This window comes from Sardina pilchardus, chromosome 15 (assembly GCF_963854185.1).
Source record: "Sardina pilchardus chromosome 15, fSarPil1.1, whole genome shotgun sequence".
NCBI classification, from domain to species: Eukaryota; Metazoa; Chordata; class Actinopteri; order Clupeiformes; family Clupeidae; genus Sardina; species Sardina pilchardus.
In genome coordinates, this window is record NC_085008.1 from 20,165,900 (window position 1) to 20,192,595 (window position 26,696).

General features: G+C 48.5%; 1 protein-coding gene across 1 annotated transcript in view; it reads left to right on the forward strand.

Moving 5' to 3' along the window:
• The window catches only part of ddah1 (dimethylarginine dimethylaminohydrolase 1), a 65,657-nt gene that overhangs the window by 30,491 nt on the left and 8,470 nt on the right, over positions 1–26,696 (forward strand). Inside the window, exons 2-4 of the mRNA XM_062555605.1 lie at positions 18,223–18,322; positions 19,123–19,196; positions 21,479–21,598. Of these exons, the coding sequence (XP_062411589.1) occupies positions 18,223–18,322; positions 19,123–19,196; positions 21,479–21,598 (294 nt within the window). The remainder of the gene's footprint in view (positions 1–18,222; positions 18,323–19,122; positions 19,197–21,478; positions 21,599–26,696) is intronic.

Below are 26,696 nucleotides of genomic sequence, written 5' to 3' on the forward strand. Positions count from 1 at the left end.
GGCTTCTGCCTAGTGTTGCTAAGCGTGTGTGCATTTATGTGCGTGTGTGTGGGATGCAATGAGAGTGTGCCAGGAACAAGGGCAGTGTGTGTATCAGTGGTTCAATGACCTGTGGGCCAGAGTTCAAAACGTCATCACAGCTTATTGTTCCTGTGCAGAATATTTTTGTGTGCATACAGTATGTGTGTGGATAGGTATGATCTTTAAGGAAGGAGGATGGTGTGTGTGTGTTTGTGTGAGTGTGTGTGTGGGCAGGAAGCGGACGGCTTTGCGTTTGTGTGTGCCATGGCCGGTTCAGTGCATAGAAGTGCCAGTGTGTTTGAAGCCTCTGGCATGCTGATGCTTTTGGTCTGTTCAGCCCCGGCTCCTAGTCGCGATGAGACTCTGTGAAAAGCCCCTATCTTCTCATCTCTGAAAATAAAGCGTCCCATCTTGGAAACGGAGAGATCAAAGCCATGATCTCGCTGCACACAAAATCGCAAAATCTGCACTCACTGTAAGTTGCACAACACATACTGTATGCCAGAGAGTGTGTGTGCACTGCAAATAATATATTATTATGATAGACACCACAAATCAAAGGCACCCTCTAGTCAAATTATTCAAACAAAGCATAAAACAATTCACTATGGTAATATACAGTTTGTCTAAAGGCACATGAATAACACATATTTGACATATTGACATATTTAGGACACTAACATCTGTATTAATTATGGTTAATGGCTGAGATTGAGGGTCTGTCATCAATAAATATGTCACCATAAAGTAAGTCATCAACTATTTTGACTACCGTATCCCCATTATTCATTATTAAACATCATATTGTTATCGCTGACTTACATAATGTTCAACATTGTTGTCTTCTCTTGTCACATCATGTTCCTGTGACCTGTATTAACCTAGCTTTGACAGCAAACTTTGGTGAACGTGGGCGGTATATAATAATAGGCTAATAATAATCCTGTTCCAGCCCAAATCCAAACACTTGCCCACAGGTCGACATCTTTGTTTGAATGTGTAGTCATCAACAGAGGCCATTGCTTTACTTTATATGGCCGAGTTGGATGTCTCCCAGGCCCTCTGAGGACAAGGTATGGTATTTATATCCAAACTTTACCTTTGGTGTGAGGTGTAACTTAAACATATATATAAGGACATGCCAGGACAATTATTTCCTTGAACCTTTACAACAACCCATCTTCACGTTATTGATTTTCACCCATTCTTGTGAAACAAACGAACAGCGCCCACTTGGAATGTAATCCTGTGGTTATGCCGTTCTTTGAAGACATGAGTGTGAAGGTTGGTGAACTGAATGGTTGTGGCTTTGCATGCTGGGTAGGTCTCTGAGTTGTTTCAACAGTCTGTTGCAATCACAGGAAGAAGTAGAACATCTTTGGGCTTGGTGAGTTGGGGCTGGATGTTTTGAGGTTAATCTGGGAGCCTCAGTTAAGATCGTGGCCTGGAGGTTGGAAGATGTTCGTAAGCAGCCCGCAATTTTAAGAGAGAACCGTTCATCCGGACACACACTCAATCAACAAATATTACAGCCTCATTTAGCTCGCCCACGAAAAGACGCAACTGGCAGAAAATAGCCTCCTTTTTGCCCTGTGGTTTCTCCAGTGGCCTGACTACCATTGCAGTCTCTCTGTGTGCACACCCCTCTGGTTTGTTTGAAACCTCGTCTTTCCACAGCAAAGGATATTGGAATTAATTTGGAATCCTCGCTGTATAAAGCCTGGACGAGAATATGTAAAGATTCAACCCTGTAGCGACCCAAGCTCTGGGAGGTCTGAAGACAATGGCCCACCCTCCAAGACAAGGGGAAACTCCATCTGGCAAGACTTTTTTTCTTTTTTTTTTTGACAGTGCCAGAATGAGAGGACCTCCAGCAGTGTGCAGGACATTTATTCACCGCCATGCACATCTGCATCATCGTAGTTTTTAACCTGCCAAATCATTTCCGTCTAAATATTAACTAGCTGTCAAGCCAAGGGATTAACAGAGGCAAAAACCAACTGGTAATCATCAGCAGAGAGCTCCTCATCCCCATCCATTCGCACTGGCTTAGTCATTGGGGAGGCTGCATTCCAGGCTCACTGCTGTCCAAATACTCTGCTGAGCATTAGCATCAGGAGGAAGCAGTGACCATATAAAGGCTGCATCCTCCCAAAAGCGTGGCTAAATTTAGATTCCGGTCCGTGCGTGGGCCCTGATGGGAGTCGCTAACAGAGTGAACTTGGCGCACCCCGTGGATCTTGTGACGTCAAGGCACGGACTCCTCGCTTCTTTAAGTCTGGGTCAGATTTACGGATGTTCGGGGTCCGCGAGCAAATCTCCTCCTCCCCGGGACTGGAGACGGCCGACTGGTGTTAATTAGTTTGTTTGGGTGGACTGGTCGCTAATCTTACAGCTTCGTGTAAACTCACATTTTTCAGGCCTTTGCTGAAATTTCTGTTTCTGTGGGGGGGAAAGGGGTTTCTGGGAAAGCCCATCATTAACGGTGATGGGAAGCCTCATGGCTCAGTCTCCCATTTTTTTTCCAGCACTCTTTTTTTTTTCTTCTTTCCTTCGTTTCTCGGATGTGTTCCAGGAGGGTGAAAGAAGGGGTGCCGTCTGCATACCCCTGCCCCTGATTCCCCCTGACAGATTCCTCCTCTCTTTTTTTCCATATGGGCCTCTTGTGCTTATAAAATATTTTGAAAAAAAAAAAAACACGGCCTCCGATAGAAATCCCTCCGATTGCGTTGAGCTTTTGCCAGAGTGGCAACCCCTTTTCCTATCGGGAAGTAGGCCAGTACATTCTTTGGAAAAGAATGGGCGTTCCTTGCAATGTGCTTTTATGATGTTCTCATACCTCCGAGGTTTTCCTTCTCCTCCCAACCCCAGGCCTTGTCAATGTAGAAGGAACAAAAAAAAAGCCTTCTGCAGGCTTAACCTAATCAGTCTGAGTGCTTGTCCTTATTGGGCTTATTGGATCAAATTAGTCTGAATCATCCTATCTGATGTCATGTCCACAAAACAGGCACATCCTTCTGCGTCCGGACTGGCCCTGGCACACACGCTGGATAATGTGATCCCAGTTTTCATACATGTTTCCCTGACTTTAATGTAGAGAGGGGAGAGGAGAATGCTGGCTATTGTGGCTGATTTCTTGGGCAGGACGGAGCAGGGTGGAGCTGGTAAGATGACACAGCGCATGCTAAGAGGCGACTGAGGAGGGATTCCCTCAGTACAAAAAGCACTCGTACTCCTACGCGCTCTTGACTCAAGCGGAGGTAACTCCTCATGGATGCTGGAAGACCAGCCCTACACACACACACACACACACACACCGTTGCTATGACATCAGTGGTGTCACCACTTAACCAAGCAAGAGTTGTAGACCAGAAAGGAGGGAACCCTTTCTGTTATTGATTAGTTACTCCTCGCTTCACTCTCTCTCTCTCTCTCTCTCTCTCTCTTTTCTTTGTTCAAACAGAGCCCTCTGCAGGGTCAGGATCCTAACAAACGTAAATCCACAAAAAAAGTCTGTCTGGGTTTATTTGAAAAAACACCCTAAAGGGTCTGCATGTGATTGGTGTGGGGTCAATTCTGGTGACCCCTGACCACTCTGATGTCATGCACTAATGCCTGAGACACACACACACACACACACACACACACACACACACACACACACACACTGGTTTAGTCTTTCTGTTAAGTTTCTGCATCTTGAGATCACATATTGACCAATGTACTGTAGTACTGTTTTCAACACAACTGAAGTAAGACCCAGCATATGAAGCCATCTTTACAGGAGGGTGGGGGAGTCATAGGTCCAGATGAATCAGAGTAGTAGGCTTCCTCGGTGAACGTTTTTGATGTTTTGAGTCATGACCCCCATATTACGGTCTTTATGCTAGATGTTCAGAGGTCAGTGTGAATCGTTTATTCTGCCATGAGCTCAACTGGGTGGTCTCGAATGCTTGCGTAGATGAGCCCCTGGTAGGAGCATGTCTAGATTTTCCACCTCAAGATGGACTCATTGGATGAATTACGCAGGTCAAGGGTAGATATTTGCTTTTTTTATTCCAGTAAATGTATTAAAAAAAGCCTCTTTCAAAGATGTGGCCGATCCATTAAATATATGAAGTATCATATGCCAGAATGGGAATAACATGTGTCGTCTTTTGGATAAGATCTTTACCATAAATCGCTCATGGAATGTTTGTTTTTTTGTTATTTTCCCTTAATGAATTTGTGGAAGAGGCCAAATAGTTTTTATCTATCGCTGCCCCCTGCTGCTCCATGCTTCCCTCAGTGGGACCGAACAGCATCTCCTGATAGACCAGTATTTGTGTTCAGTCTGGCAGAGGTGGCCAAAACGGGCAGGGGTCCTCGGTTTAGTTTGCATGTTTATTTACCGCAGAAATACCATCACCCAAAGCATGGAGGGGTCACTGCCCTGTCGCGCTGTGGTCAAGATTGAGAAGACTAAATCAGTGAACCCGAAAGCAACCCCCATGGCAAACCACCTCCTCACCAATCATGGCACATCTCCTTGGGGGTGACCCACCACGAAAGCCCCCCCCCCGCACCCCAGCATCACTTTGTGTATTTGTGGAGCCGCCTCAGTGTGGGGTACGGGGGGAGGGGGGGGAGACATTCCTCAGAGATTGGCCGATATCGCCTGTGTAAATTAGATGGAGCCCTTCAATTTTCTCCCCTCGGAGCCGAGACCGCCGCAGGGTCACAGGAGCGGGAATGTGTTTGCTTTTCTATGATAGTGGTCTGTCTGCGGCGTGTGCGTGCGTGTGTGTATGTGTGTGTCTCTGTTTGTGTATAGTCGCGGTGTGTTGGTGTAAGACCTCGGCCATCGACTGTGATTGTATGTGTGTTTGTGTGCATGTGCGTATGTGTGTGTGTGTGTGTGTTTCATACTGAGCCTTGTTAAGACATTAGTGTTGTGTTTCTTTCCATCGATCTCAAGAGGTTCCCTGGAAGGAATGTTGGATTCTCTCCGTGTTTGTATTAACGTCTCTCCCCATAATAACGATGTGTTATTTTTCTTTTCTTCTGATCGGCCCCTGACGTTTCTTCACTGTGGGGATGAGGGGATCCTCTTTGGTCCTCTGACAACATGGCCATAATGATGAGTGAAATAGTTTAGTGTCGTAAAACTCGGTTTTGCTTGAGCTCTCACCACTACCAACAGCTTGCCCGTCTTTGTTGAATACTGGGGAGACTGGCAAATATACATTTCACAATGGAAAACAAAACATGAAAGAGCTAATTGTCTATAGTGGTGGTTCCATTTAGGGCTATTAAGTGTCATTGAGGGTTGATGTATGAGTGGCGGTTGTAAAATCTAAAATGACTGGAATATATCATTTTTACAGCTTTATTTTGTTATTGTAGCATTTCTTTTCCTTTTTTTTCCTGAACTCTGAAAATGACAGCCAGGCTGTAAGATATTTGCTCAAGGGGTTGTGAAGACTTAGTTAAGTTTGGCACAGGAGAACAAGTGGGGGAGAGAGAAAGAGAGAGAGAGAGAGAGACTGATGGGGCTCGATAATGAAAACAAAACAACCCAAGCTTTTCCTCCGAAGTGCTTGCGCAGCCTTTGCCACTCTTCAGAAAAGGAGAGGGAGAAAAAAAAACGAAAATCAGTAAGTGTAAATAGACAGACGAAGGAGGCGAGGAGTGAAAGAGAAACAAGAAGAAGAGGAGACAGGCAGAGGAGGCGATAAAGAGAGAGAGAGAGAGAGAGAGATAGCACAGGTATGCTGACTGATAAAAGACAAACTGCCGAAGGAGAACGAGATTCCTGGGCAGAGGGGCAGGTACAGGGTACAGGTGAGGAAGGACCCAACCAGCGCAGCTCCCCCGAATAGAATCGATCCCGGTGTGAAGTGACTCCGTTTGGGCGACTGAATGAAATGAAATTCAAACCTGGTAATTGTGGGAAGTCCACAAAGCCTGCCTCAGGGGAAGGGAGTGGGAGGGGACACCATACCCAGTGGTGGCTGGAGAGGAGAGGGGAGACACCCGATGCCTTGAATGCTGAATGAGGCCCTGGCTGACACACCAGGTGCCTCAGTGGGTTCCAGAGCAGCAGAGTCTCCATTTGGGGAGCTGGAGACCTTTCGCGCCAACGACACCCTCTGGGGGTAATGGGGTGTGCTAACACCAGTGGACCCACACACACACCCTCACTCCTGGGGTGAAGGGTGAGGAAAATGGGGAGCATGAGGGGGCTACGCGGGGGGTCGTCCGGTCGCTCTTGGAAGAGAATGGTAACACTTAACAAGACCCCCCCCCCCCCCCCCCCCCCCCACACACACACACACATACACTCTCCCCCCACGACTGATGCCAATAGCTTACAGCCCTTAGAAAGAATTCTATCTGGCTCTCAGCCTTCTTGCCATACACACAAACACACACACACACACACTTCTAACTAAGCCCTTAGCTTCTTGTAGTGAGCATGTTATGTGTTGACACACACACACACACTCATACACACACACAAACACAACACTAACACACATACACACTCTTATAGCATATCTGTGTTACGAGTGAATTCCAGTCCCTTGAACTGAGATGGCTAAATCTCAATTTCAACCAATAATGCACCTTGGCAGCCCTTCTCCCTAGGCAGGTTTTCAGAGCTCACAGTAGAAGGTGTCAGCCTGAGTAGCAGTAAGGTTTTTTTTTTCCTTCTCCTGATTGTCCATACCTCCCAGACCCCATTTTTCTGACCGAAATCCCAGCTGGCATCGACTCAAACCACAGCATAATGGTGTGTGTGTGTGTGTGTGTGTGTGTGTGTGTGTGTGTGTGTGTGTCCATGTGTATTTATTTAGGGGTGTGTTGTTTTTCAGTGTGTGTGTGTGTGTGTAAGATTCCATGAATTCCACTGACCTACTTTTGCAGTATTTGCGTAATTCTTCAGCAGATGGCTTCATTGTGTTGGTATTCCATACCTGCCACTGTCAGTTCAGTTGCTTTCCTTGGTACTTGGGGTTGTGTGTTTGAAAAGTGCCTTGACACACCATGAAGAGCTTGTTTTGATTAGCAGTATTTTGCTATCTTCTTGTTTGTTTTTCTCCCCATCACTGCAAAATGACCTGTCAAAGTTGGATCTTTTTTTTGTTGTTGTTCATGACATCCATCTCATTGACATAATGTCAGAAACGCCTATGTATTGTCCCAGATATCCGCAGAAGTTAAGTGCCTGGCCAACTATGTTGCAATATCGTGTTGTACCATGCGTGACCCATATATTAGATATATTGAATAGAATAGAATAGAATAATACTTTTTTGATCCCTTGAGGGAAATTCAGTTCTCTGCATTTAACCCAATTTAACCGAATTAGTGAACACACAGCACACAGTGAACACACAGTGAGGTGAATTACACAACCCAGAGCAGTGAGCTGCCTGCCCAACCAGCGGCGCTCGGGGAGCAGTGAGGGGTTAGGTGCCTTGCTCAAGGGCACTTCAGCCGTGGTGGACTGGTCGGGGATCGAACACGGCAACCCTCCGGTTACAAGCCCGATGCGCTAACCAGTACACCACGGCTGCCCCAATTGCAAGTGATTGGAAGAGTGTCAGCTCAAAGACTTCAGAATTTCACATTCCGCTCCTTAAAGATGCTGTCTGTGTTTCATGCTTTTAGATGTTTAGAGAGTTAAACATGGACTGGATGAGACAGTTGGCCATATTAAATGTCTGTTGTTGTTTTCACTTTGTGAGTATGTATTCTAGCAAAGTAACAAAGCATTTTGTATGCTAGCACTCAACTCTCAGTGCTACTAGCTAGCTAGCCCTAGCATTTCTGTAACCTGAATTTGACCCTTTTGACCCCGTGACCTCCACTAAAGCAGCACTCCATGGAGAGATTGAATCTGAACATGAGTATGACGCCAGCGCTGTAATGCAATCCTGCAGGCAAGACCAGGGGCTGCTGCCCAAGCTAGAGCTAATGGACGTCAATCAGCCCGCTGACAGTTCACACAATCAGGCTGAGAAAATGCATTATTGGCAAATCAAATAGAAATCGTTTGGAGTATTTGTGTGATTTCAGTCCATCACCCCAACTGCTCCCTGCCTTTTCTCTCATGGCCCTATTAACAGTTGACCGTATGCAGCTTACAGACCAATTGAAACTCTCATCTGAAGGGCAGCTTGACGTTTAAATTGTGCACCCGATCCACAGTATATGCCATTTGATCTCTTATCTCTGAAGTAGATTCCATTCTGCATATCTTTTAGTGCAGCATCTAATTACTGTTGAAGAAAGTCACTGATCCATCAAAAGCATTCAGAAAATGTACTTTTGAACGCAGGTCGCCAATCCCACCTGTCTGTAAGTAGAGTCAAACGCATCTACTGTTTCGCTGACGTCAAAGTCCAAATTCCTCAAACAATTTGATACTGCTCTCTAATTTTTCGTGGTGAAATTTACATTCCATAGCTGGAATTTGGTCACTATTTTATTCTTTTAGAATGTCACAGACAACTTTGAGCCCTCCATGTTTTAACTTGAAATTGACTTGCATGGGCTGTCATAATGGAGATTTTATCTTGTGAATTTTAAAATGCAATAGACTGGGTTTTGGATGGACTTTGCCCGATACCTTTGTGTAAAATTGATTGTTATCAATAAGTCATTATAATTCAGACAAAAACATTTGATAACATATAATAGCCATTTGCCTCCAAAATCACGTCAAATGTACAGAGAGCTGAATAGGCTCTGCATGCATAAAATATGAACTTGAGCACTAAGTCATCAAACAGCCAGTCACAACAGGGATACAGCAGAGTTTGCTCTCATCTCTCTGCATTTATTTTTAGTTACTGAAGACCTCCGTATGAGTACAGATAGCATAAAGATAGACTAAAGCATTATCTCACATATGGATGCATGGATAATCATATAGGCATACTGAGGACTTTGCTATCTCATTTGTAATCAATGAATGGTTTTGTGAGCAGCACGTAGGCACATCTCCAGTCTAAGGAGGGACTCTCGGGGCTTGCCAGAATACCAGTGTGTGGTGCCAACATTGGATGTGCCCCACCCCCCAACACACACACACACACACACACACACACACACACACACACACACACCTCTCCCCATCACTCAGCTTGGGAGGCTGAAAGACTGTGCTGTGCTAGACAGTGCCTCTGCCCCTGGATGCCCTCTGTCTCAGCTCTCCCATCCGCGGGAGGAATGCAGCGGCCTGGCCAAGGGGCTCTGGCCACTGGAGGCGGAGAGAGGGGACCTTCAGGTGGAGAATGGCCCACTGAGTGTGTGGCCCGCGGGGCTTGGCACTCGCTGTAACCGGTGCATTGTTGGGGATATTGGGCTCTTTTTTGAACAGGAGAGCGGCCATCACGGTGCTGTGCAGCCCAATGGCCCTCCCTCCTCCCCCCCCCCTCCTCAATTCCTCCCCTCCTCCCTACCCGACGCTTTCTTGTTTTTTTGGCTGTGCATGTCCTGCTGAAATGGGAGAAAGTGAGAGGACAGCCTGTTTGTGTGACTAGTTGTGTGTGTGTGTGTGTGAGTGAGAGCGAGAGAGAGAAAGTGGAAGGATTGGGCATTTGTGTGCCTGTGTGTGGGAGAGAGACCGTGAATAGGTAGCGGGGGAGATGGGGAGTTTCATTGCCAAACACATAACAATAAATCATTTATGTAAGCCACCGAAAAAAAAGTGTCACATTGTGAACAACACAGAGGAGCAAGAGTGCCTCTGCACGGACGCACCCACCCCTCCACATGACTTCAGTCCAAAAGCATCTATATGATATTACCTCCAGGGGTCCTCTTCTCCCAATCCCAGTGACTGTGTGTGTGTGTGTGTGTGCGTGTGTCTGTATGTGGGTGCGTGCGTCCGTGAGGTGGGTGTGGTGTTTAGCCAGATTAGCTTCTTCAGTTGGAATGTTAATGGTGGGCCATTTACAGCCGTCAGACCCGTCAGAGGCATCATCATCGATGGGCTTCGTGCTCCGTGCTTCTCTCTGGACCGGAGAGGCGTGAAATGGCCGAGAGGAGAGGGGGCCCGGGCGGGCGGTCACGGCTGGGGAGCCTTAGCCTCGGGGTGGTCTCTCCCTCTCTCTCTCCCTCTCTCTCTCTATCCCTCTCTCTCTCTCTCTCTCCCTCTCCCTCTCCCTCTCTCTCTCTCTCTCTCTCTCTCTCTCTCTCTCTCTTTCTCTTTCTCTCTCTCTCCCTCTCTCTCTCCCTCCCCCTCTCCCTCTCCCTCTCCCTCTCTCTCTCTCTCTCTCTCTCCCTCTCTCTCTCTCTCTCTCTCTCTCTCTCTCTCTCTCTCTCTCTCTCTCTCCCTCTCTCTCTCTCTCTCTCTCTCCCTCCCTCTCTCCCCCCCTGCACGAGGGGGCCCGGGATGGGGCCGCGCACTGTAGATCCATTCCAGCGTGGAGCAACCAACTGTTGCCGCGGTCCTTATCTTGGGAGATATTGTGCGTATACGGTGTCCCTGGCTGTAGTTGGCAAATGACATCGGAGGCCCTGAGGTCATGGGGTTGATACTAAGCCATGAAGACCACAGCACATTTCTCTGATGTCATGCTACAGTTGCTCGAGTGACATTCATATGAGTTGACGGTCATATTCAAATTTGCAGTGGTCTCTTAATTTTATAATGTGACTGTCAGCTCCTTCGAATGTCACTCAGCAACCATAGGATGACATCAGAAAAAAGTGCAGTGAACTCTTAATTTTTTCCAGAGCTGTATATTTGTGTGAGATTCTGTGGAGTACAGTACGCTACGAGGCGTATACTAGTGCGACTCCCAATGGAAATGGGCAGATGAGCCAATTTTTACACATTTGCTCTGATACTGCAGCACTTGTGGTTGGACTTGGGACCCCTCCCACAGCCCCATGTGGATAACTGTGACACATCGAACCAATTTAAGTACCCTGGCCTGCAAGACTACACACACACACACACACACACACACATGTGTACGTAAACACACACACACACACGCACACACACACACACACACACACACACACACACACACACACACACACACACACACACACACACACACACACACACACACACACACTGTTTTCTGGGTGTCTAAATGGAATGGCTCCAGGGGGCTCTATTGATTGCTTCCAATGGTGTAAAACCAGCCCACCCACTATTTCACCCTCCACCCCATCCCTTATAACAACCACCAACAACACACTCAGCAGCCACCCCGCTGGAACCCACCGCTCCCCCCAATCCAGAGCTTTGGCTCCGGCCTCACCTCTCGCTGTGTTAAATAGCCTGATAATAATACTGCCTCTATGTCAATGCAAATGGAGTGGGTGGTATGGGTTTGAGAGAGAGAAAGAAAGAGAAGAGGAGAGAGAGAGAGAGAGAGAGAGAGAGAAAGAGAAAAAGGAGAGTGGGGAAAAAAGGTCCTTTGGGTTTTCCCGGTAATCTGAACTGTAAAGTTTGGCGAACAGAAAGGGGCGCATTGTGTTTTTTTTTCTCCCCCACTCTCTCTTCTGGGGAATGCAGGAATGCTGTGAGAAGCATCTCCGCACAAAAGGGCCCCCGAAAAACAGAGCAGTGACAGCGACACTGTTTTACAGGTCAGCGCCCTGGACCGCACTCCCGCCCTGTTTCAGTGCCAGGGAATGGACAGAGGCAGAGAGAGAGAGAGAGAGAGAGAGATGGAGGGGTGAAAAAGAGAAAAGGGAGACGGGAGCCAGAGAAGGGGGGAGAGAGAGAGAGAGATGGAGGGGTGAAAAAGAGAAAAGGGAGACGGGAGCCAGAGAAGGGGAGAGAGAGAGAGAGAGAGAGATGGAGGGGTGAAAAAGAGAAAAGGGAGACGGGAGCCAGAGAAGGAGAGAGAGAGAGAGAGAGAGAAGGAGTGAGCAAGAGAGAGAGAGCTGAATGGAGACTGATTAAGAGGACGGGAGAGGAATGTGAGAGATGATTAAATTAGATGAGATCCAGAGAGATAATGAATGCTTAATGACGCTTGATGGATGATGTGGAAGTGGAGAGCAGGATGCTGAGATGGGAGATTTTGAGAAGGGAAATGGATTGGATGAGAAAGCCATAGACATAGATGCTCTTCATCCAACCACCTGCGTTGCGTGTCCGTCTACGCCCTACCTGTCCCTCTCTTTCTCTAATGTGCACTTTTAGGTCTCTTTTAGACCATACATCAGCTATAGAGCTAGTTATGCAACACTGGCTCTTAAGCACGGTCTCAAAATAGGTGCACTTGCACAAACAGACATGCACACATGCACACACACACACACACACACATTCACACAAGCCAAACACACACTTGTTCATGTCATGCACACACACACACACACACACACACACACACACACACACATACACACACACACACACACACACACACACACACACACACACACACACACACACACACACACACACACACACACACACACACATACACACACACACACACACACACACACACACACACACACACACACACACACACACACAGCATGCTTGCAAGTCTGTCACACACTCTCCCTCATGCATGCACAGACACACTCACGCAAACATGCACACAAACAAACACTTGTTCATGCCATGCACACACACACACACACGCTGAGCGAGCGAGTGAGCTTCCAGGGCCGAGGCATGAGGCCCTCACCGGCATGAGGCGCTTGGGTGCTGGGGGGGGCAGGGTGTGGGTGGGGGGGGGGTCTTTTGTCATGCAGCGCTGGCACCATGCTTCAAGGTTCATTTCTCCGCATTAGTGGCCAGCCAGCTAGCCGGCCGAGAGCCGCGCTGAGAGCCGGGCATGCTAATTGTTTTCCTGTCTCGCGCAGATAGGGAGGGACCTGTCAATCATTGTTACCACATCAATTACATGGAGCGCCTCCACACACACAAAGAGAGAGAGAGAGAGAGAAAGGTGAAGAGAGAAAAGTACTCAAAGGAGTCAAAGTTATATGAGGGAAACCTATCTATTAAGGGACATGAAAAACCATGTGTCTTGACGTTCAATCATCTGTTAAAGGCAGTATATAGTCTAAGGCTGTTTTCGCAGTTGGTCCATAATGCTGCTGTGAACATTCCATTATGGTTTTGATCCGTGGTCCATTTATGTAATCAACATATACTGAACACGCAGCTCTTATTCACCTATGTTTCTAGTCAAAGACGAAAAGTTAAACTGGAAAACTGGAAAGCCACTCTATTCATTTTTTTAATTATTATTATTTCATTTATTGGTTCATTTGGTCTTTTTTGCTTTCCCATAAATCATGGTTATGGTTATGGTTATTTAGCAGACGCCTTTGTCCAAAGCGTGCAATCATGCAAACTGCTTAGTACTTGGATACAGAGGTTCTGTGAAGACGGGCAGAAGCCTCGTGCATGATTTGCAGCTTTGCAAATAGAGCATGTAGAGCATACCCACAAGCGTGGATTGCCACATCGCCATCTTCTAGTAGTCAATGTTTTTGAGATTGTCCACTGTTTTTGAGACTCCACTCGATCTACATCTTCCAGTTGGTCTCAGGACCCATGCCAGGGTCCAATCCTGGTTTTGCAAAATGACTTTCACGCCAACTAAATGCACTGACTGCAACAATCAGCTTCCACAAAAATCAATGGACCTGGCTACACCAGGTGTGATAGAAGCACGTACGTTCAAAGAAAATTAGACTCAATCTTCTAAAACAATTTTTAAGGTAAGCGAACGGAGCACTTCAATTGGACATCCGGTGTAGCCTCTCTGTTAAGCGACAAACAGTCTTTGGCAAAAGGGAATGGCACGTGTGCCTGTTTGACCTTCATTTGACCATATGCCATCAAAGTGAATTTGAAGATGGTCAAAAATCACACAGCAAACCATCCCCCTGAAAACTTCAAGCTGAGCGGGAAGATGCGAGCTGGACTCAGTGCTAGAGCAGCTGTGTGTGTGTGTGTGTGTGTGTGCGCGCAAGAGCTGACATTTCATCCCTCGCTCCCTCCCAGGGCATTTAGGCAGGATGCTCACTGCGGTCAGGTTGAGACGCTCTGGAACATCCCACTGGCCTACTTGGCACGGCCGTAGCACATTTCGTCCGGCCGTAGCACATTTCGTCTACTCTAAATGCACTCCTGAACACGAATCAATTTTGAGCTGGATGCGCTTTCATCAAGTACCTCTCTTTCAAAAGCCCAGAAAAGTGGAGCGCACAAGGAAAACAGAACCAGAGTAGCGTGTGCCGACAGCCAGCGATGCGTGATGAGGTGATGCTGAGACGTCTCTTGAAGGGGGGGAAAAACTCTTAAACGGCTGTTTGATTAGGCTTCCTGTGAAGTGATTGGTACAAAATGGGCCTGGCAAACATCTACCTTTGACCTAATATGTACCCCACCGCATTGTGATGAAAGGGTCAGGCTTCACCGATGGATCCACCAATACAGGCCTTCAGAGAGATAGCAGGGTGACATGTAATCTGAAAAAAATGAGATTAATAATGTGTAGTCGACAAAAACCTGGCAGCCAGATTTCAGTAGTGTAGAAAGATTCATTTAAGGCTGTAGAACCATCCATATTCAAGAATAGAACAGTTGCAATGGTTGCCGTTGAACTTGGCAGCTTGTAAAAAACGCAGTGCAGGCCGGCACCTTGACGAAAACCTCTAGACAGACACTAGCCATGTGAGATGCTCTTGGTTTCCGTGAGAATGTTCCCTGTGTCTCATAATAGGCTTTGATGTATCTCTGCCTTTGATTCTGTTGTGACATGCAAAGTTATGTCATGGATGCTGTTTTGCGGTTTCGGGGAGGTGGGTGGGCCTCGAAATCGCGCTGACTGGAATTCTTTCCCCCTGAGCCTTTTTCATTGGAGCTAGACTTTCCTCGAGCTCTTTTATTCCTGGAAATGCTAATTTATCGTCTGCGGCGTGGATGGCAGCCTTTGATAGTGCGCCGTACTTGCGGAGCATGACATTCAATATCCCCGTGCACATGTATACACAAAGCGCTCGGAACAGGACACTTTTTTTTGTATGTGTATGCGTTTCCCGTGGAGGCCCTCCTCCATTGTAGTTTCCATCTGGTGCAGATTACTCATCCGCACCATGTAAACGTGTGATCCGGAACCAGTTTTGTGCCGTCGGAAAGAGTCGACCCCCTCTGCTGCTCTGCACCCTATAACCACACATGGGCAAGGGGCCTGCAGGCCTACACATTTGACACACACATGCATATGCACACCACAAGCCTGTCCACTATACACAGACATGAGCACAGAAGAGTAACTATTATACACATACTGTACATACTGTAGTATAATCATTGTACCCACATAGTATAGTAGCACAAGATCACATATACGGTGATGTACTGTAGACGCAGACATGCACCCAAATGCATCCTGCTCCGAACACAGAAAATGATTTGTGTCTGCTGCACAACCACAAATGCAAGCACGCAAACGCACAATTGCACACGCTCCTGCAAAACACCGATGGACACGCACACACACACACGCATATGGTGGCTGTCCCCTTCTCCCTGCCTCATCTAGAGCTCGCATTTAAGGGGGGGAGATGCCTTTGAGTCGCGGCAGCGGCGCATTTTGCGGCCTGGCTGCTCCCCGGCGCCTCGTGCCACAGGAAATGCCTGGGGGCTGATGCAACGGCTCCTCTCTCCTCTCCCCGCTCCCCGCTCCCCGCTCTCCTCACTCTCTCTGAGCAGCAGCAGCTCCTGGAAGGGGACTCGCAGCTGAGATAGCAACAGGCTCCCGCCACCGCCACACCACATGGGCTTTTGCAGCAGACACCAAGATGGGGGGAGGGATGGAGGGAGGGAGGGAGGAAAGAGAGGGAGGGAGGGAGGGAGGGAGAGCCAGAGGGTGCACTGCAGAGGTCAGCCAGCCAGACTGAGTGAGGACCCGGCCAGCGAGTGGCAAAAACAACCTCTGGCCCTTCATCCAGGTCCATATCTCTCTCTCTCTCTGTCTTTCTCTTTGAGGTCAGGTGAAAGGAATGGGAGTTCAGGATGTGGCCCTCACCGTCTGCCTCTCCTGCAGTCCCCATCCCCCCCCCCAACCCCCCGCTGTCTGCACGGAGCCCCTCCCTGCTCCCTCCACCATTGGGGCTGCCTCGCTGCAGAGGAGGGGGTCTGATGATGCCAATCTTAACCCCCTCAAGCGTGAGAGGCAGGGTGCGGTGGCAATTGCATGGGGGCCTGGAGGGTGGGGTGGGGTGGGGTGGGTTGGGCTTGGGGTGTATTTTGGAGGGGGTTGACAGAACCATGCTGATACTTCTGGCTGTCTGGGTGCACAATTTGTATGTTAAGCTAACCAGGGCAGTTGACTGCAGTGGAGCGCCAACACACCTCCGGGTCAAATCTGTTCCAAGGTCACAGAACCCTGAACAAAAATGCCCTTTATGATGGACTGTGTAGTTAAAGAGCAGATCATTTAATGTGAAGATGCCTCTCATTCACTGCAGTCTGCATAAGTAGAGGCGTACGTTTCAGGCTTCACTGGCATCGGCCAAACAAAGCTGCATTCTGAAAGCTCTTTTCAGTAACATTGGATTCTATGGCACAGTCACTTCCAACAGCGGTTTCTGCGGCCGGGGCTAAACAGCCTGACAATATGTTAGCAGTGTGGAATAATGACAGACCAGAATGCTATGATATTTACATGCATAGCACAAGAACCCCTTCCAAGTCAAGGCCACCAACGGCTTTTCCCAAGATATGTTTGGCAGGGCAGACTCAGGAAGGTCGGGCTGTAAAAGGAACACAGTGTACCCAAATACTGGGGTAAACGAGGAGACACAGAGGTTGAGGGGGGAAAAAACGCACAGAAGGAATGTGCAAGTGTTTGCACGTTTGCATACGTGTTTATATTACCCTAAATGCTATTTAGAGAAGAATTAGCATACCTTTCAAACACGTTATGAAACTTAAACTGCGTGGGTTAGAATCGCACTGCCGTTATGTAGGTTAAGTGGTACCAGCGTTATAAAACAGATTTTGGTCGTCTCATTTCTTGTGTTGAGTCCTGCCTCGGCTCTGGGTAATTCTGTTTCCCCGATGAGTAGTTTAGCGAAGACTAAACTCTTAAGACTGTTTATTTACCGTAACATGAAGCCAACCTCCCTGGGCTCCGATTAAACAAATAACGATACCGTAAACCAAACAAGCACCCCCGTATGTATTATATGAAACGGCCGAAATGGGGGGGACAAATGGATGAAGCGCACTATCTCATGGAATGAAGTGAGGCGGGGGGGGGGGTCGTTTCCATGGCAGCGGCCCACCTGGGTGACCTCATGTTTTGGCTCGGCCATCGTGAGTAGAAGCAGAAGCCTTGAATTAGCGAAGCGGCTGACCTCACCGTGAGATAGGGGCCGTGGAAAGACTGACTCGGCCGTAAACCCTGGGCCTTGCTCCCAGCCCTCCGGGGAGCGGCCAAGCCGGACAGTAAAAACGCGCGACCTCTCGCCGGCCCCCAGAGCTGCTGCCGCGGTTGCTGTCGAGGAGCTTCTCCAGACGGCCGCACGAAAGACAGCTGACCAGTTTTTTGGGGGCGACGTTTCCGACGGTTTGGGAGCGTAGGTTTTTTTTTCTCTCTCTCTTTTCTCTCGTCCATTTTTTATGGTTGTTTTCCTCTGCAGGTCACTTCCTTTACCTCTCTCTCCTTGTAAAAGTTTAACATATTTCCTTTTGCGATGACATCAGCCCCCTGGTCCCTCTGAGATGATGTCATCGCAGTGTTCTGCACGGGCTGCTTTCAGTTTGTTATGCAGCGAGGGGCCATGGGAGGCAGCCAGCTACCATATCACACACACACACACACACACACACACACACACACACACACACACACACACACACACACACACACATGTGGACGTACACACACACACACACACACACACCCACAGACACACACTCACTCGCACACAATAACATTTCACCACTTCCTGTTTGCTTATCTAATATCCACACATATGGGGGCTATCATCACTGGATTTCATTTCACAGAATTTCATGTCATAATTTGCTTGAAGCACATTTCCTGTGTTTCTTTTTATCTCCGTGCTGTCACTTTTTCCATGTACATTTTCTGTGTAATGTTAGATTATGTCACACGATGAACTTATTGCCTCTTTTTCCAAGTGTAAGTCCACCGCAAATAACACCCCCCCCCCCTTCTCTCTCTCTCTCTCCTTCAGACGGAGGACATGAAGAGGGTTCTCTCAGGCCTGAACCTGAACATCGTGGAGATGACCGACGAGTCGGCCACCTTGGACGGCGGAGACGTCCTGTTCACAGGTAACTGACCAATCGGAAGTCACTTTCCTCACTTCCCGTAGCCAATCGCGTGCCACCGCCCGGCTCCTCTCAACCTCCTGTCGAACGTGCTCCGGCAGTCACTGTAGTAGTCCTCAAGTGTTGGCCGTGGAGCCTGCTCATGACCAGAATAAGCACATGATGGAAATCTCCTAGTGTGCCGTTCAGAGCGCCTCATTGTCCTGCAGACATCCCATCATAAACATGATTAGCTAATCTGGGTAGCTATGGTAATTAGTTGTTGTTTTTTTCCCTCCCCCCCTCCTTCCCTCTTCTCCTTCTTCCTGTACATTTTGTTACAGTTATGCTGTGAATTGAATGTGGGTCATTCACTAGAGTGCGTCTGGAAAAAAAGGAAGGAAAAAAGCGAAAGTACACCTAATTGAGTTTCTAGACGTTGGCTTGGCCTCCCCCCTTCCTCCCCCTCTCCATCTCCCCACCTCCTCCTCTTTCTCTCTCTTTCCCAGCGAAAATGACTTTCACATGGCAGCGCTAAAAACATTTCCTTTTGGCTTCTGCGCCGGCCCGTGCTAATGTCTCATCTGTGAAGAACTCGTGCCCGCGCAAGTTCTCTCTCTCTCTCCATATCTCTCCCTCTCCCTCTCTCTTTCTCTCCCTCTCTCTTTTTCTCTCTCTCTCTCTGGTGCACTTGCATCTCCCTCTCCAGTCTCCTCTCCTTGCCCCTTGCCCCTCGTCCTGAAGAAGCTGACCTTTTGGAGAGGTCACCTGCCTCTGTCCTCTGTCCTCTCACCTCACGTCCCTGGCTCTGTTTTTTTGCGCAGGTCGAGAGTTTTTCGTGGGGCTGTCGAAGAGAACGAACCAGAGAGGAGCCGAGATCCTGGCGGACGCCTTCAAGGTGAGTCACACGGTGTTTGTGTATGTGCCAATCACTTGCCACACTTATCTAATCGGGCTGTAATCATTAATCACAAGAAATGTAATCGAGTTTAATAAGTTGCCACCTCAAAACTAAATAGGCCAGAGTGACCTTTGACACAAAGTACATATTTTTCTGCCTCAAACAAACTATTAATGAAGTTCATCTGTCTCATTAATCCACTCTGTACCTACACTGGATTGATCGATGTTCTCGAGTCTTAAAACAGTCTCGTATTGTTCTGTCCCGGAAATAAAACACACACACACACACACACACACACACACACACACACACACACACGCACACGCACACGCACACGCACACGCACACACACACTCAGACCCAGCTGGTTGTTAACGTCCTATTTTGAACATGGCATGTGAGTTGATTCGAATGACCCTCAGAGGATGACGCACGACAATACAATTATGGATAATTATCACCCAGCACAAGCCCATCCCTAGATCTTACTGTGACCAGTGGCATCTTAATCCATTTGATACAGTATATGGCTGCTGAGTCATATACTGGGCTTTGTGTGTGTGTGTGTGTTTATCTGTCTGTCTGTATCTGTGTGTGGGCGTTTGTCTGTCTGTGTCTGTCTCTGTGTGTGTGTGTATGTGTGTGTGTGTGTGTGTGTGTGTGTGTGTGTGTGTGTGTGTGTGTGTGTGTGTGTGTTTGTCTGTATGTCTGTATCTGTGTGTGTGTAGGTTTGTCTATCTGTATGTGTGTGCGTGTCTGTGTGTGTGATTGAGCGTGTGTGCGTGTGCATGTGTGTGTGTATGTCTGTATGTCTGTCTGTCTCTATCTGAGTGTGTGTGTGTGTGTGTGTGTGTGACCTGGGGCTGAGTCCACTTGGCTGTGCGCGGCCCGGTTCCCGTCTGTGTTCCATCTAAATTCCTCCGGGCCCAGCTCACTTGCTCACTTGCTCACTGTTGCCGCTCACGCTCCATGGGCTCTGCTCTGCTGTGAACGGCTCGCCCCTGGCAGACACATGCCTCTCCATTTCCCGGTTCCACTCGTCGGCTCACCTAACCCGTCAACCCCCCCCCCCCCCTCTCCTTCTCTTTCACTCGGACTCGCACTCTCACTCTCCCTCGCTCTCTCTCCCTCTCTCTCTCTCTCCCTTTCTCTCTCTTTCTCTCCCTTTCTCTCTCTTTCTCTCTCTTTCTCTCTCTCTCTCTCTCTTTCTTTCTCCCTCTCTCTTTCTCTTTCCTTTATCAAATTTAGGATGCTCTTACAGCATGTTCTGTTCAGCCCGGGGATTAAGTGCAGATGTGCAGAATGATACGCAAAAAAAAAAAAAAGGGAACATTTTCTGCTGCCTTTTTTTTTTGTTGTTGGTTTGCGGACCCCTGACGGCACGAGAGCGAAAAAGACAAGAGGGGGAGAGAGAGGGAGAGCGCTGGCAGAGGTCGAAGGTCACAGGAGACGTCTCCGGCAGCTGTCTGGCCTCGTCCGGGCCCACGTGCACCGGGAGCGCCGGCCGGCGCTGGCCACGGCGCAGGCTCTGGACGAGGCCGACGACTGAGGAGTCCGTCGACTGGCTGCCCATCGCGATAAGCCAAGGAAGACATTTGCGTGCTATCTCCCCTGAATTATCATTACGACCCAGCCGCTCCATGCTACTGCTGATAACAGTTTAGTTTGGACGGAGGGTGGAGATGGGAGGGGGAGGGTTACTGGATGGGGGGTAAGGTGGGGGAGGGCAGCCTTTGATTTGGAGGCAACAGGCCAATTTAAGGGCAGGACACATTTATGTTTTTTTTCTTTTCTAGAGGCAGATAATTTCACACATGGCTCAGAGCACGCCATCAGGAAATGCCTGCTTGCGCCTTGGAATGCTTTGATAAGCAGAATTACACAGGAAGCCGCGCTTTCATCCTTCATTGGGACACGGCTGTGGAAAGTCTAATGAGTAGATGCACTGGGACAGATATGACGAGCGAGTGGAGAGCTGCCCTGGAGCATTGGCCCTGCTCTCGCGCTCTGTTATTTAAGATATCCCCTCAGATTCATGCGAGATGATGGTCTCTGTGGCCAGGAGGCCACACGATGTCAGGCTCGGTTGAATCAGACGTCCTCCTCTGCAAACGTACCGTCTCTTTTCATTTGGCCTCTCTAGCATGTTCCTTGTATGTGGACCAGAACGCAGGAGATGGTGGTGTGGGGTGGGGTGGATATGGCTCTGAGGCCTGTCTGATCCAGTGTGTTTGTGTGTGTGTGTGTGTGTGTGTGTGTGTGTGTGTGTTTTGCAGGACTATGCCGTGTCCACTGTGCCAGTGACGGATGGATTGCACCTGAAGAGCTTCTGCAGCATGGCGGGACCGGGCCTCATCGCGATCGGTTCCAGCGAGCATGCTCAGAAAGCCCTGAAGGTACCTTTATCTCCTATCTTCTCCATTGTTATTAATATGAACGTACTGTTTGTGTGTGTGCATGCACGGATGTGTGTCTGTGTGCCTGTGTATCAGTGTGAGATAGACACATTGTGTCCAATGGAGTTGTCTATTGTATCTGAAACGTTGCAGCTTAAACTCTAGTCGCCGATGACTGCGTCTTCTCACCCCATGTCTGTGGAAGAGGCCTTATGAGTGACCTCATTTTTTGGTCTGTGTGGTTGTTATGGATTCTTTAGCACTGACAAACTTCTTCAGTCACCCCGGAGCAAAGTAGTACATTATCCACACAATCCTTAAAGTTAGACAGCTACCTAAACAAAGCGCAGCACTACTGTGGAAAATCATGGGGTTCAGAGGGATATTAATGAATCAAGATGGTTTTGTTATAACGAGACATTGAAGATGTCAATTCAGAACTGATTTTAGCCAAATAAACCCACAGCATGGTCTCATTTGAATGTTTATCATTCTAGTGTCTTCAGGCAGGATCAAGGCTGGAATGCAGGGATTTTTTGGGATTCGGAATGCTGTTGTTGCCTAAACAAGTATTCGAGAGGGCTCTCTGATTGGACATGTTGTCATGGAAACTTTGGATCATAAAGCCAAACTTGAAACAGTGTTTCACTAACATTGACGCAGGGAAATTTTTTCTCCCTCCCTGCAAATTTTTTTTCTTTTCCTCTGGCTTCGCTATTTTGGCTTCTTCCCAGATTCCCAACAGCTTTGCAGCGTTCCTATCCACGTCTCGGAGGTATTCGGCCCGTGTTAGCGCGGCAAGACAGAACACCACACTCGGCTCGGCCCTAGCCAGCACATCAGTCGGAATTAGGTGTGGTCGTCCTTAGCAAGTTTGCCCTCGCCTCAAATTGGACGCAAATGCATCCTTTCGAGTCGCATTTCTATCCGATTTGTTTTCCTTCGCAGACGTCTGTGTGATTGCTTAGATAAACTTTCAAGTCTAATTAGATCATTGTTCGCGTATTAAAATTACACCACTAGAATGGCCGCCACACCCTGAGAGTGTTCTTGGAAAGGTTTCAGCACATGATGGAGAGACCCTGGCTTTATCCCCCGCCATGAATGTTCTCCCCACGCCGGTGTGGGGAAAACAAACACACTGGCAATGACATATGGCCTCCTTTCAAGCCAGCGCTCCTCCGAGATCAACACGTACGCACACACAGGGATTCGCCTGTCAGAACAGAGGAGTCAGACTCTGGATGCAGCCCCAGCTTGTGCCATGCTAAAGTACACAGGAGAACAGTGACGAGCACAGGGGTGTAGCGCACACACACACACACACACACACACACACACGCGTACACACAAGTACGTACGTCCACACACACACACATATGCACACGTCCTCACACACATACACACACACCTCGTGCCGACTGACTCTCGCCTCACCTCTGGAGAGGCACGGGAACCGCTCTGACACTCTAGCTCAACAGCTCCCTCTGTTGGTCAAGTGGCTGCCAGCACACAGGAGCCATAGAGTGGTGGGGTTTTATTTTGTTGTTTTTTTGTTTTTTTACAAAAACCTCACTGGCCTGTAAAACAGTGAAGCGTCCAGGTGACGAAACCGAGAAAGCACAAGTCACAAAGAGGTGTGAGTGCTCTCCACTTCGGGCGGCACAGAATAACCCCGCCATGAGGAAGTGAGGCACATTAGTGCCCGTTTGCCAGCCATTAGTGGCAGTTACCAATGGGCAGTAGTAAAATAGCACCAGCCATTCCCACCCACACCAGCAAATTGCAGTTGACGTCAGGTTCTGCAGTGCAATTAACTGGGATTTTAAGAGACATTAGATTAGTTTTTAAACAGGATTTAATTTGGCTGGGGCGAAGAAAAATGTCCAATTTTCAAAATGACTTCACTCCGGGAGCGAGGTCTCGTGAATTAAGGCTTTAAGTAGAATAAGAGGCCCAGCTCTGATTACCACACTGGATGGAACCAGAAGCTGGGCATTTTTATGAAGTCCGACAGGAATCCACAGGCTTGTCTCTTGCTTTCGAAGCGGAGATTCAAATTGTGGAGAGTGGACTGAAGTTTCTGCTCTGAAACATGTCCAGGTCAAAGGTTGCAATGTGTGGTGAATTTTAAAAGAATGTTTTGCTTCTTTGACTCATGATGTAACTGCTCAGTGTTGTGTTGTCTAGCGACCAAACTTACGAGGAATTTTACCCTAATGTGGTTCTAAATGTCTGCAGTAATTTGTGGTTGTTAGTGGATACTAAATACGCTTGACCAATAACGTTCATTATAATGTTTGAATATTCCTCAGAACAGTTAAACAGTCTGTGTGCATTGATTACAGAGTTGTTTGCATTACGTGCTGCTGAAAAGCAATCACATCTTTGACATGTCTGAGACAGGATGACATTACTTTGTGTGTGATCATCAGTCATTTGTCCCTTCCAACCCTCCCTGGAAAGACTGCATGAAGTTGCAGCTCAGTGACTGCCGGGGTATATTAGCATTCACTTCTACGCTTGTTTGAAATCGGTCGACCACATCCTCTGTGCCTATTTCGAAGCATTGTCCTGGTACAAAACGAATCTTCTTCTAGACGGCTTCGAGCCAGACTGGGATTGTGTGATTTTAGGCAGTGAAATAGCTTTTCTTTCGAGCTAACAGACTTTTTTTTTTTGGGGGGGGGGGGGGGGGGGACTATAGAGTACAGTTTAAACATTCGGTCTCATTGTAAAGTATTGTTTGGGATCCTCTGAAAGAGAAGTGGATTAACAAGAGCTCTCATATTCTGTGGAAGTTGACAGAAATCAGTGCAAAAACAGAGGTCATGCTGAGTTCAAGAATAAGGTTATTAATGGACAGAATATTGAGACTTTTGTCATTTCGCGGAACAAAAATGAGTCTTTTTGTCTTGACATTATTTACAATGTGTAATCCTTTCTCCGGGAAATATAACTCGACACGTAAGTTATGTAGATAAGCAGTGAAACAAAAATAGCTCTTGGCAGCCAACTTCAGTTCCGTCGTGAGAGACTGTGACAATGCCCAGAGCCCAGCGGTGTCCTTGGATGCCTCGCGGTGGTAATAAGCGTGTGAGTGTGCAGACTATAATTTGATCGCGTCGCAGGGAAGTTGTGTTGAATGGCGGTCAGCCTCCCTTAGCCACTCACACATGTGACACCGACCGCACTAAATCACCGGGTCACTATCGGACACTGTTACGTGGCACTGCACAGAGACATGGGCCACACGCTCACCGGACGGGCCCTGGCCCGGAGGAGCTTCTGTCTATGGAGCCTCTCCGGCAGCTGTAGCGGTACGAACGCAGAGTGGACACGCACACACACACACACACGCACACACGCACGCACACGCACGCACGCACACACACACGCACACACACACACACACACACACACACACACACACACACACACACACACACACACACACACACACACACACACACACACACACACACGCGCGCGCGCGCACACACACACACACGCGCGCACACACACACGCACACACACACAGCGTGTGAATTCCACTAGCCGCGCTCATAACAGCCAGACGGGCCTGAGCTGTGAAGTCATTCCAGACTCAGGCACACACTCAGCCGTGAGTCAGGCAGCCCCGGCAGCTCTCAGCACCTTGGCAGAGGGGAGAGTGTCGGTGGACGATCCTCCCCGCCACTGTGCCGACTGACCGCAGCTCTCCCACTTTCTCTGCGGGCACTTCCCTGGCCACCCTCCATCCTCTACCCCCTCCCCTCCCCTCCCCTCTCTCCATCAACACGCCTGCAGATTAGGACCCCTCACGTGAATGCACGCCCCCCCTAGGAGCCCGGGAGCATGGCCCGCAGAAGTGAAGAAGTATGCTAATGGTTCATAGTAAGGAAAGCTTGTGTCAAGCAGCAATCAACATGTAATTTCAGGAAGCCATTACAGAGTAATAAGCCCCGAGATTCCCACAATTCCCATCGCTGTTAGTGCCCAGGAAAGCATTCTGTGTAGCAACTGTTTTGTTTGTGTTGCTCTTTCGGGAGAGGGTAGGTGTCCTGGGTTTGGGAGTGGTGGTGGTGGTGGTGGGGGTCTTTTTGCATCACCTATGAAAGAGCCATTGTCAAGAGTCCCACAGAGGCTGCGCCGAGAGAATTATTCAGAGGGCCCACTGCAGATACTCCAGCCGTGCTCCAAAATACACCGTGTACTGATGACTGCAGCAGAATGGCATCTGCCATAATAAATAGTCCACATTTCCAGCAGTGGGGCTTTTTGCTTTTAGTTGCCTGGAGAAATGGCCATTACAGTAGTTTCCAGTAAATATTTGTTTAGTGGTCTGAGATATTGGTGCATAGTTTCTCACCCGCCTTTTTTTATGAGGATCCACATAAACTTCCCCCCCCTTCCCCCTGTAGGAATTAGGTCCAAGATGTGATTCATATAAGCATTCCCCTGCTCCAATGTAATCGGCCATTCCCCGTGCGGGGCTGATCACCATATTGCGCCTGACGATGTATTTACGGGGAGCAGGGAGAGACGTTCACCACAAATTCAGTCACCAGCCTGCTGGCTGTCGGTCACGGCCAGTGAGCCGGCTTAACTTCGCTGATACCTTTACGACGCCTCGGGCCGGAGTCGTGTGCCAATGACACCAAAGACACACACACACACACACACACACACACACAGTGATATATCATCCTCAACGGTAAACTGTAGGGCTAGCTAGTTCTCGGTAGTCATGAGATATTGAATGCAGTGGCCAAGTGATCGGATTGCTTGTGCATATTTGCTAGCCATGTGTGCAGCAGCAGCAGTAGGAGGAGGAGGAGGAGGAGGAGGAGGAGGAGGAGAGGAAGCAGCTGTGGCCTGTTGGCTTGCAGGGGAGCTGGCTGTGTGGAGCGGAGCGGCTCTCCGACACGTGCTCCAGCATCACTGCAGCTCCATCAGGCCACAGCAGCAAGCGAGGAGGAGGAGGAGGAGGAGGAGGATGATGAAGAGGAGATGTGGGCAGCCATGGTGCAAGTAGAGACTTTCCGGCATGTGTAACTTTGGAGGAAGATGGTGTGTGTGCGTGTGTGTGTGTGTA